The sequence below is a fragment of the Notothenia rossii genome, assembly GCF_949606895.1.
Source record: "Notothenia rossii genome assembly, chromosome: 3".
NCBI classification, from domain to species: domain Eukaryota; kingdom Metazoa; phylum Chordata; class Actinopteri; order Perciformes; family Nototheniidae; genus Notothenia; species Notothenia rossii.
The window spans coordinates 74,862,966-74,875,855 of NC_136901.1; the positions used below are offsets into that span (position 1 = coordinate 74,862,966).

General features: G+C 43.3%; 1 protein-coding gene across 2 annotated transcripts in view; it reads left to right on the forward strand.

Annotated features, from left to right (window-relative positions):
• Positions 1–338: 338 nt before the first annotated feature.
• frmpd1b (FERM and PDZ domain containing 1b) overlaps positions 339–12,890 on the forward strand; it is a 24,513-nt gene continuing 11,961 nt past the window's right edge. For both annotated transcript variants that reach the window (XM_079669797.1, XM_079669798.1), the window contains exons 1-4: positions 339–660; positions 8,808–8,958; positions 10,930–11,040; positions 12,426–12,598. In XM_079669797.1, coding sequence (XP_079525923.1) covers positions 10,934–11,040; positions 12,426–12,598 — 280 coding nt within the window. In that variant the 5' untranslated portion in view covers positions 339–660; positions 8,808–8,958; positions 10,930–10,933. The remainder of the gene's footprint in view (positions 661–8,807; positions 8,959–10,929; positions 11,041–12,425; positions 12,599–12,890) is intronic.

Sequence of the window (12,890 nt, forward strand, 5' to 3'; positions counted from 1 at the left end):
ATCGGATTTACAAAATATAAGAAATGGGTAGGCTATCATCTGGAAAACTGGATCCTACAAATAAATAAACCAAACATGTTTTCCAATAAAAAATACTTGTATTAGATCACTAGATTACAAATAGATAGATAGATAGATAGATATTAATCCCAAATTGGGAAATTATTTTTTTGCAGCAGCATAGTAGCATAATAATAATAATAATTATTATTATTATAACAATAATAATAATAATAATAATAATAATAGGCCTAATAATAATAATTGTAAAAATATTATAATCACCATAATAACATATTATATTTTTTATATTTCTTGAATTATTTTACTACTGGAGGTAAGCAACTGGATATATCTGACCTTGCGGAGGGGGGCGGGGGTCCTCGGGGCAGACAGCAGATGAGGAGAGAGAGAGACGGTGGGAGGAGGGGTTTTTTCTGAGCTCAGGGCCGAGGATTAGAGAGCAGTCCCAGTACGATGACAGCATCCAGCACATAGCCAAACCCCCACACACCACCATCAGCATCCGGCCCGGGAGGACGCCGAGGATATTTTTTGACATTCAGACATCGTTTCCCCAACATTCTCCGTATCGGTGCTCGTTTTGGGGGACAACCCTCCCAGAGTCCCGATCCCCCCGTCTCCTCCTCGGACCACTAGGTGAGTGTTCTCGTTGTTTCCCGGTGTTATTGTCTGATGAAGGGGCGCCCGGCTATTCGCCTGCACCTTGCATCCATTCCTGCCATTTGGACTGATTTTATCACGTCGAAATGAATAATTTAAATGATCTTCGTTTTCATAACGCCTGCAGGCTACACCCGTGTCCCTGTTTGAGGGAGGCGGAGGAGAGATTTTAAATCCGATTAAGATTATAAAGGTAACAAAAGACTGACCTTTTTTTTCTTTGTTTAGACTCCTGGTTTGACCGGCATGGCTGCGGCCACTGACCAAAGTTATGTTGGGTTGGGGCAGTGGTCTATATTGATTATTTTAAGGGCATTTACAAGGCATTTATGAGCAGCTGACACGGTCAATACGTAGTGAGACCCTCCCCACAACCTACATTAAGGTTATTGGGAATATAAATCGGTAGGCTACCATGCAGAGTCAAATTGTGGCCATTTTCGCACCACACTGAATGGCATTTTCTACATATTCATAAACACATGTGTTATGCAGGGATAGGGAGTCCATGCTGCCGTGTACCTACGCAGTGAAATCACCGTCACTGCCTACAGAGTGAAAATGAACGGACTAAACCCTGACGGATCAGCGGGATGCCAGGCTGGGTAGTGTAGGCTGAAGCACGCACATTATGAATGGGCGTAGGCGATGTGCAGCGACCCTGGGACAGTCGCCTCTCCTTCTTCTCTTTGCTCATATCCTTTGGCCAGAAGCAGCCTCTTCACTGTGCGAGCTCTTCCGTGCCGTGCCAGGCATGACAAGCGCAACACAACTAGACCGGAACAATGCGTTTTGCTGTTCTGGGGCCTTCATTTAATGCATGACATGATTTAATATGACCGCTGTTAGCGTTTCCTTTTAAACACGTGTTAGAGTGCTGCCTCCACTGTGCGTATAGAGACTACCCTTATGGAGTATTTTTTTCCCCTAACAGCAGCATCATATTCAGGCAGCTGCTCGGCCACAGCTGAAAACACACAAACACACACACACGCACACGTACACGCACACGCACACGCACACACACACACACACACACACACACACACACACACACACACTTAATGAATGAATGAGTGCCATTTTGTCACTGATAAGCAGCCCATGTGAAGTAGCTGTGGATGCTCAGTGTTTTGCTCTTGTGTGCAGAGTGTTTAGACGGCTGGAGGCACTGGGCTATGACTCAGGGATGTATGCTAGCCTACAACATGTGATGGGAGTTACTGCTCAGAGGTCAGTCTGCTCGAGGAGAAACACAACGGGCAGAACTCGCACATCAGGAAAGCCTGGATGCCTGGCTGCATTAGCCTCGATCTGCCCCGCTGACTGCTCCTCTGTCCCACTTTCCAAAGCCAGCCGTCCTCTCCCCCTTTCTTCCTCTTTGGTCTTATCTCCATGTCTCCAGGGTACACTGTGTGGCTGGGCTGGTGTTGGAAGCTCCATCACCATGCCTGGACCAACTGATCATTATATCAATCAATAATTGAATCTGTTCAGGAATGTGATTCATTTAGTCGCAGCCACTTGCTACCGCAATACGTTGGCAAATCAATATTGGTGTTTCTCTGTACATGAATTCACTTTTTTCGTGGGTCAGGGGTTACATTGGTGTATGTTAGTGGATTGATTGATTTACAGTAAAGATTAATATACTGTAAACGTGTATTTTTCCTTCAAACTGTATGAGTCTGAGAGGATAAATGGAGACATGACCTCATTGATGTGACAGCAGCTCCATGGTGATGGCACACTTGACTGGCAGTCAATGTAGGCCAACTCTATTTATGAACATATAGGCTAGTGAGTGAAACAGTATGAAAAGCCTATAAAGCCTAAGTAAATCATCAGCTCTGTATAACAAGGTTACCCTCCTCTATTCTTAACTGTGATATCAAATATTAAAGCCTCCTGTATATATGTAAGTACTTTCCAGAGCTCAGAGGCCTTCTGTAGCTGCTGGCTCTCTAATATTACTTTGACTTAAAGATAAGACGTATATTGTTCGCTTCTTTTCAAAGATTCAGTGAGTTGAAGGAAATTGGCTTGGGCAGCAACAGAAGAAGTGAAGCAGACAGTTTTCCAGACTCACAACATTTATCATCCTCTAACATCCAAAGTCTGTCTGTCTCTCTCCGGAACCATCAGAACCACCGATAAAGATCTGTAACACAATGCAGAGCACTACTCATCTTCAAAAGACACATTATTTAATCGTTCACTGGGGAACTCAAACCTCGCCAGGTTGCTGATGAAAAGGAAATGAAATGAGCGACGCACAGTGAGCCCAGTCTTCATAACGCTAATGGAATGATCCGACAAGCTGAATGAGGGCGGGAGATGAGATTGTGTCTGGAGGACTTGTTACAGAGAAATAAGCAGCAAAACAAACAATCAACAGACTTAAATAAGCTGCTGTTTGACAGCTAACTGGAATAATGCTTTTTTGTATTATTATTGTTTCTTCTATGTTGAACTAGTGCAAGATGAATTGATGTTATTGTTTCTTGTTCACATGGACAAGTATACAGTATGGCATGGAACAATGACACATACTAAGCTGATCTTGTTTGCAACGTCCCTTTATACAATTACAAACATCTTCACAAGAAAACAGGACAATATCAATCAATGCAAACAGGTATACAATAAATAAGAGTCAACTGGGATTTGCAATGATAACACTAACATAGATTTAGCAGGAAATGTTTACATGGTATTATCCATGTTCAGCGCTTAAATGTGCTAACAGTTGCTAATAAGCAGTAAACATGAAGTATAGCTGAGGATGAAGTGAATGTCTGCGAATGTCCTCAGTAAAGTCAGACGACACCTAAAGTCATTGGGATTTATAACCTGGAGATCATTAATGTCTGTACCAAAAAGTTTAGCTCATCCATTAAGGAGGTCTACATGTTGAGATATTTCACTGGATAAGTAAAGGATTTGACCTTATGGTGGCAGGACAGGAAAAGTCAGGGTATCACCATTATTATTTGATGTCTGTATTAAATGGTGAGGAAAGGCTGTGTAATCCCCAGTGATGTAACACATCCTCTGTACGGTTAATATGAGTTGTTCCCAGAATGAAGGATGACGCACCCACAAGCTACTCTCCTTCAGGGATCCTTCAAACTTATCTTGTGCCCTCATTGGTCATGTGCACGTTTGTGTGTGTTGGAGGAGGGGCTCTGTAAGGAAATCTGAAGGAAGGGGCAGATTTTTTCTGGTTGTGTACTTTTTAAATTCTAGTTTACTCGAGCTGGTTTCTCCAAAATGACTTACCCCACCTTTAAGTTGAAAAACATTCATGACAATATACAGTACATGAAGGTGAACATTCATCATGACTCCCAGTCAGTAAAAGAACTGTCATTTAGAAATTACCTTTCTGTGATCAAGGAGCCCAGCACATCCTCTCAACAGAAACTATCCTAAGGTGTTATTTTTTCATTTAATTTCAAACCTTTATTTATGCAGGTGAATCCCATTGAGATCATTGATCTCTTTTTCAAGGGTGACCTGCTGCAAGTAGGTTCCACATGAATACATATAAACATAACAGAAAAACAAAAAGGACATCATACAGCATATTTACAGCGACTAAAGTTTACATAGCTAGTGACATTTACAGGCTCCAACAGTTTCCGATTGGATAGCATCTATCCTTGCTTTAAAAACATTTAGTGGAACCAAATTGCTCAGCTTCCATTCCTTTTGCAGACTGTTCCAAGTTAGCGGAGCTGCGCATCTAAAAGCTATCTTCCCTAAGACAGTCCTAGCATTTGGCACATTTAATAAGACCACAGCATTCGACCTCAGGCAGTAGCCACTTACAATTCGCCGTGAGATCAGGGAGCAGATGTAGGATGGAAGTTTCCCTAACGTGGCTTTGTATATAAAAATGTACCAGTGACTGAGCCTCCGTACAGTTAGTGAAAGCAAACCTGCCCTTGCATACAGGGTACAGTGATGGGTTAATACTTTACAGTTTGTCACACATCTCAGAGCGCTGTGATACGCAGCATCTAACTTGATCAGGTAATTGGCAGGTGCATTCATATAGAGATCACCATAGTCCAGTACAGGTAAAAAGGTCACAGTGACTAGCCTTTTCCTGGCCTCAAGTGGGAAACAGGACTTTTTTCTGAAAAAGAAACCTAGCCTAACCCTCAGCTTTTTAAGCAGGTTATTGACATGAAGTTTAAAAGTGAGACAATCATCAAGCCAGATACCAAGGTATTTGTAACAGGTAACCACTTCAAGTTGTATTCCTTGCGTAGTTGCAATATCTAAAACAGGCTCTGGTGTCCTTTTAGCTTTTGAAAAGAGCATTACCTTGTTTTATCAACATTTAAAAGAAGCTTAAGCTCCGCAAGCTGAGTCTGAATAATGTTAAAAACAGACAATGTTTAATCAACAATTCCCCACTCCAAGTTGCCACAGCAGCTGAGCGCCTGAAGAGCCGGGTTATATAGTCTTATATAAGCAAATGTAATGTTGTGTAATGTCCAATTCAATGTATAATATCATGAATTGCATATGCAGAATAAAAAAGCCTCTGGTGGTTTAGATGGAAATCATAAAGACTTTGGTTTTCATTAGTCTCCCGAAATGTTACTTCTGATGAGGGTCAACGCCTAAATTAAAAGCCTATCATCCTCTGTATTTCATTTGTCTGCAGCTTTTTGCAAGAGGGAAATTGATATTTTGAATAGTACGCCTCCTCCACTTCCTCACATTTACAACATTTACAACATTGCATTTTATGAAATTCGAATCAATGCAACTGCCTCACATACATCGTAAGGACTCAACTCAAGGCATCAAGATATTGTCACACACACACACACACACACACACACACACACACACACACACACACACACACACACACACACACACACACACACACACACACACACACACACACACACACACACACACACACACACACACACACACACACACACCCTCCAGCCAAATAAGACACACCGGATACTGCACCACATGGGTAGCTGCAGCAGAGGTTGGTTCAGCAACTCGACAATTCATTTTGGCACACAGAGGCTCGGACACAGAGCTCAGCAAGCATTCAGTCCAACAGCAGCACACTTTGCAAAAAAATATTTGATTTGTGTGTGTGTGTGTGTGTGTGTGTGTGTGTGTGTGTGTGTGTGTGTGTGTGTGTGTGGGACAGATTGAGAGATGTCAATAAAAGCCAACTGGTCATTCTGCTGGAATCCGGTTACTGATTGTATAACGCTCATACTTGCTTATCAAATTAAGCCATGTGATTTGTGTTTATGTGTGTGTGTGTGTGTGTGTGTGTGTGTGTGTGTGTGTGTGTGTGTGTGTGTGTGTGTGTGTGTGTGTGTGTGTGTGTGTGTGTGTGTGTGTGTGTGTGTGTGTGTGTGTGTGTGTGTGTGTGTGTGTGTGTGTGTGTGTGTGTGTGTGTGTGTGTGTGTGTGTGTGTGTGTGTGTGTGCGGCTGTGCGAGCATGTGGTGTGTGCTCGACTGTTTGTAATTGCATTAACAGAGTGCCCCAGAGTCCACTCTTCATTTATCAATACGGAGATTTGATTAACAATAATTAAAGTTTGTGACTGTGAAATTCATCCTGTCCATGAAGAACAGTGGATACTTCATGCCCTATTAATCAGCGTGGAAAGTAAATAATAAATGTACTCAACAACAATTTTGAGATACTCGTATCTTACTTGAGTGTTACAATTATGCTACTTTGTACTTCTACTCCAATACAATTCAGAGCTAAATTGCGTATTTTTACTACATTTATTTAATATCTTCAGCTACTTTGCAGATTTGGATTAAAGATGTGAAATACAATAAACACTTAAATAAGACTCTAGTTACACCTGGAGTCAATTCACAAGCTACCATGCAGTATACAAAGTCATTTAAACTAGCTGCACCTTAGCGCATTAATAATTATAATCAAAACATATATTATTATGAAATGGATCTGCATAATGAGTACTTTCAGTATATTTTGATGCCAGTACTTTTGTACCTTTACTTGAATAACATTTTGATCGCAGGACTCACTTAAGTACAAGATCTGAGTACCGGTACTTTTCCCACCTCTGCTAATAATATACAGTCTATGGTCCTAATCGCAGACCCCCACCAGTTCTTGCCCAGGTTGTTCTGACCTGATGTGGCTCGGTCTGGCCCAGCAGTGCTAATTGGGCATGTTTTCGTCCAGCTGGCTGCGCAGAAGCTGCCAGCGCTGTGCCCCCTCTCAACTCTGAAGAGAGAGTGGAGTGCCTTTATTAACTGCATGTGTACTCATACCAAGCAGTGAGATAGAACAACTGTCTGTTGTCCGAGACAGAGAGACATTGTTTGGGTAGAAAGGGGAGGGATTTCTCAGAGAAACTAGACACAGACGTCAAAACAGAGAGGTATAGACTAGTAGCGATTAGAATCTAACAGCACTTATACGGTTAGGATTGGTGGAGGAATGAGAGGTAAAAAGAGTAGAGAGTGGCCGGCTGATGCGCTGTGTGTGTGGGCGGCTCGGGGTCTTAAGGACAGTGGACGGCGGGATTCACGATTACTATTGATTCAGAGCCAGATTAGGAGCAGACTCGTCATCAGCTCGCAGACAAGAAGGCTTTACTGTCTTGGATTTAAAAATGCTGTCACATCATTAGAAAGAAGGAACAAGCTCTTCATTTAAGACACCATATAGCATGTCAAAACGCTGCTGGATTTATTTATTTTTGTATTAAACCATACATAAATGTCTGTTGCCCGGCTTTGTTTACTCTGTTGGTGGAAAAACGCTGCATTGATAGCCTTTTTTCTTCCCCTGCTTCTTGTGGAAGGCACTCTTCTTACTTTTCTTCTCTCTTGTCTTCTCCTGCTGCTTTACTCTCCTGTTGTTTTTACGCTGCCCTCTTCACCCTATTTAAAATTCTCCCCCTTTTCTCCCCGCTGCAATATCCTGTCCTTTCTCCCTTTTCTTTGCCTCAACCAATTCTCTTCTCCGAATGCCTTCCCCTTTTCTCAGCCCCTTCCATTCCCCCTCCCATCTCCCCTCCTCCTCACCTCTGCAACCCCCATACGTCTCTCCTGCGTGTCTCTCCCCTTTTGGCTACTCTCTTCTTGCTGCCTGTGTTGGCAAAGTGGCAGAAGGAGGCGTTCGGAGGCTAGCTGCATTAGCCCAATGCATTATTCATGTGCCCTGCAGTCTGTGTGGGTCTAGGTCTTCTGCTGGCTTTTCACTGGGACACATGGGCCTTGTGAAAGAGCTCTGTGTGCAGGACACAGGGCCTGGTGGAAGAGCTGCACAGATGGGACAATCAATTCCTTGATTTCTGCTCCTTCTTGTAGATGAAAGCCCCCAGGGAGTGAGAGTTTATTTCACAGATAAACATTCAAGTGCAAAATGAGGTGGTTTCTTTCAATGAGAACCAGAATGTTTATTCAGTGACGCAAAAACAGTCAGGCTTTTCACAACAAAGAGTTCCCCAAGTCTGTTTTTTCTCCCCAAACCATAGGCCGGCTCAGGTTTCAGCAATATTTGCCCTGATGTTCATATAAAAGGCTTGTCCTATTTTATCTATGGCCAAGATTTCCGTGTGCCTGGCAGCGTTTTCTCTCTCCCCCACATCCGGATTCACAGGCTGTCGTCTTTGCTTTTAGAGCGTGCCCAGTAAGAACTGTTAGCTGAACTGGGCTGTATGAAATTTTAATTTAGACAACCAGACGGAGATGGAGGGCCTCGTCTGTACATGGCCATGTGCTTTTGAGTCTGTGGAGGAGTAGTGAAAAAAGAGGCAGGGAGAGAGAAAGAGAGAAAGAGCCTTGGGGACCAGAGGAGGGGCCTCTTGGAAAACCAAAACCACAAAGCTGGTTGGGACTCACATCTGCTTTGCTTGACACACTTGCATGTTCACTCTGAAAACATCCACAACTGGAATATAGCTGCGTTCCTTATAAATAGGTACAAAAATCCAAGGCAGATAGAGCTGGTCTGACGTAATCAGACTTGATAACAGCTCGCTTCACGCTCTAATTATAAACTGGTGGTGTGGGTATGCATCTTATTTATGGCATTTGACAGGCCTCCCATTGCGTTGCTCTGCTCTGCACAGGTGGCTGCACCAGATCGGGATTGGTCCTGATGATCACGAGGACCCCCCTCCACCTCTTTTCAGCCAATCCTGGAGGGGCTGCAGAGCTGATGTCTCAGAGGGCGAGAGGGTATTTGTGTTCTGGAGTCCTGAAGAGACAAGCCACATCACGGTGAGTCACTCTCTCACAGTCTTTTGCTAAAATGTGCTGCTTTCTTTAAATGTGTGCACAAAATGGGAGCGGCAAGAAATGCTGGTATCTCAAAGACAGAATATATGTAAAGTCTTCTCTTTTCAGAAGCTTACCACATCTAATCTAATGAGACAAATACGTTATTTTTAGGTAGAATATTTTATGTTTAAAAATGCATTTTAAAGGTGGAAACGTGTACTCTATCTGCTTTGGTGGAGTTATGGAGATGGGCTGTTATTGTAAAGTGGGAGGATAGGAAACCCCTGGGTCAAGTGCTATTGATGAGCATGTATATAAAATATGGCTGCTGCTCGGAGAGACTGTCATCGGAGACGACTACCTGACTCTGCAAGGACAGTGAGGGTGAGAGGGAGAGGGAGAGAGAGGGGAGGAACAATAAAAGAGAGAAGAGAGGAAGAAGGAGAATGACAGCAAAAATGGTCACCTGACTCAGCACTGACTGCAGCACATCCATACACCTGCAAACGTGCTGCACCACACAAAGTGAGGACGTCTATATTAGCAGTCCGAACATCTTTCACAATCTATGTGATGCTTTCCTCAAAGATCGAAGTCAATAATAACACTGTGCAGATGTCCGCTACCTAGCCTCGCTCATCCCTCCTCATCCACTTCAATCTGTGTCAATCCGGATCAGCGGGAGGTGCTAAAGTGACACCCTGACCAGTGTGGGCCCCGCGCAGAACGAAGGCCTCTAATCCTCTTAAAGGGCAGAGCTACACTGCTTCACTACTGCAGACGGAGTCGTGAACACTGGCCTGCAATCAGCTCCACCAGAGACTAGCTGAACTCTGTTGTGGATGCTTGGAGATATCAAAAGACAAATCCAATTTGCATTTGATCTCATAATAACGTTTTTACTCACAGAAGTCCTCTGTATTGATTGCAATGCAGTGTCTTACACACTGTTTGAAAATGCCTCATATAGGTGTGGTACGTGGTCAGAAAACGTTTGAGATATTCAAGTATTTGTTTGGTCCATAATTCAGAGAGCTGATTAAATTATAGGCTCTCCGCAGCTAGATGTGGAGGCCAAGCTACGGATCATTACATTTCAGGAGCACATTCGTCATCATTAGCTGTATTGATCAGGTTTTGGTCGCTACTCTTTTCCGTCCGTGCCAAAATACTTCGTCCCTGCCAAATACTCCGATTCACAGCTGTGAACAGCAGACGAAGTACATCTCAATACAAAACAATATCTAATTATCGTAATGCCCCAAAACAAATAGAAACATGAACATAATTAAGGCAGCACCCCTTATAGAGGATATGTTCAGCCATAGATCATAAACCCTGTGGTTGTATTATCAGAGGCTACAAGCTCAATGCCAGCGTATTGATTGGCTGACAGAAACAAAACCCAGTCGATGGGAGTCGTAACTCTTGAGATTTGGTAAGGATTCAATGCGGACCAGCTTTGCCTCCCTGGGATTTGACTGAGCCCTCAATTCTTCATGATGTCCCAAACACCCCCGTGTGTAAAGGGCAGGAGAAGCAGAAAGTGCACAGCTGCAGATTCGTAGTGAACTTGTACATTGAAATGAACAATACTTTGGGAATCCGGTTTCAATGTGCGATGGTGCGGTTGTTGTTGAGATTCATGTATGCAAATGTGTGTGACATGTGTTGTTGTGCATGCTGACTACACTCCACCTCTCTCTTTTTTCTCATTCAGCCTTTCCTGCTCTGTTCACATATCTGATTATTCATCTCATTCAAGCGGGCTTCATGCGCTGAATATTAAAGCAGAGCAGAGGAAATGCAAATTAAGCCGAAGCCTAATTCTGATCAACAAGCCCAACAAGGGAGAGCTATACAGCTGTTTTCTCCCTCTAAATACTTTCATTTTCATTTCCTCTCTGTCTCTGTTCTGCTTGTTTGGATTATGTCTGGGCCTCATGTGCTTTTCACTCTTTGTCTCCTCAGATAAATGGAGGAAAAAGAGCGATGTAGGAGCAGGTCTCCAGCTCGGAGGGCCAGTCGGGTGCAGCAGGTGGTGGGAACGATAATACGACGTACCCGAGAATCGCTCAGCAGGTAAAACAACGCTCAAAGTTCAGAAAATATTTCTTGAGGAATCAATGGGAATACAAAGATTCACATTTTTGCATCTGAGTGGGAAAATAGAGAGGATTTTGAAGGGAAAACAACTAATTATGCAGTAGAAAATGTTGGCACCACACAGCCAATAGGAGCAACAAATGCCGGGCTCCAAACAACCACTGCGGCAACAACAACTAAATAACTTGTATAGTGAAAAATAGACAATCAAGTTTGTGACAGAGAGGGGAGTAAACAGCATCATCCACTTCTGGGCCTGCTGCCAGATTGTGTAGTGGAGAAGAAGTGTGGGAGGTTGCTATATATCATTTCAGATATAAATGTAGCTACCAAAATGTTCGGATACAAGAACATGTACTGTTATAAAAATATCTCCGTAGAGGAGAAGAACGTGTCTAAATCTGAGTACAAATATGATTCCTAACCTGTTATAACCACACACACCAGATCCCCTCCACACACCCACAGTCAGATGCATAACACATAGCTGGGTTCATGTCCCTCTGTCAAACATAAACACAGCCCACTTGACCACAAATATGCTTTCAAGAGCCCTTTATTCCCTTGTTGTCGGCCAAATGGTTTCTGTTTCTCAGCAGAGGAGGCAGTGCAGAGGAAGTCCAGTAAACTCCCTGTTTGTCGTTCTGGGGAAAAGTCTCAAAATGTCACACACAGGACTGGACAGCAGGCTTTAGGGAGAGGATGATTTAAACATGACATACAGATTATGTGTGTCCCAGGGTGCATTTCAACGGATAATGTATAGCAGTTTACATACAAATGACCTCTTTTCTCTGGTTCCCAACCACATGGCTAGAGATTAAAGGTCTCTGGATGATAATTTGCATTTGATATTTTAAAGTTTGATGCAGTATCATTATAAGGTCAATTTAAATACAGCTGTACAGTAATGATATTCCCATCAGCTATTTGGCAAATGTGAGCATGCTAACATGCTAATCTATGATGGTAAACATGGTACACATTGTGCCTGGTTTACAAGCATATTAGCATTGCCTTTGTGAGCATGTTAGTATGCTTTCTTTAGCATTTAGCTCAGAGCATTGCGGAGCCAAATAAGCTGTTATAGTGGGTGTACACTCCTTTTCACGAACAAAATAAACTACTGAAATATGTCACTTTGAAGATTGACCTTAATAATTTGAAGCTATAAAGTCTCTGTAAAAACATATGTGAGATGTTCTTGATATGTGAAATGAATTTTGAGTTTAGTAAAATCTGTTGTACAAAGTCACGGAAGTGGACAGTGCACAGGGCCACAGCAGTGAGTTGTAGTGTCAAGACCTACTGTATATATACAGTCTATGGTCCAGATAGATAACCCTGTTTGACCCCCTCAGGGAGCGGTTGCTCGGCGATGGGAGGTCACAGCGCTCCAACAGTCTGTCCAATCAGAACTACGTGGCCAAACTGACGCTGCAGATTACCAGGGACCCCGTCCTGGACAGCAGCACCGGCCATGGCTTCATCCTCACCACAAACGCACCCCTGCTGGTCAGGGACGTCGCCCCAGGTACATGGGATGTGTGGTGATGATGCTGTGTGTGTGTGTGTGTGCGTGTGTGTGTGTGTGTGTGTGTGTGTGTGTGTGTGTGTATGTGTGTGTGTGTGTGTTTGTGTGTGTGTGTGTGTGTGTGTTTGTGTGTGTGTGTGTGTGTGTGTGTGTCTAACATGTTTGTCTGGGTGGACAACTGCAATTTATTTTCCTGCTTCCTCTTCAAATGGTCCGCCTGCTTTATGCAACAGTGCACCGCGTACAGCAAGATTTACCCTCTCTCTCTCTCTCTCTCTCTCTCTCTCTCTCT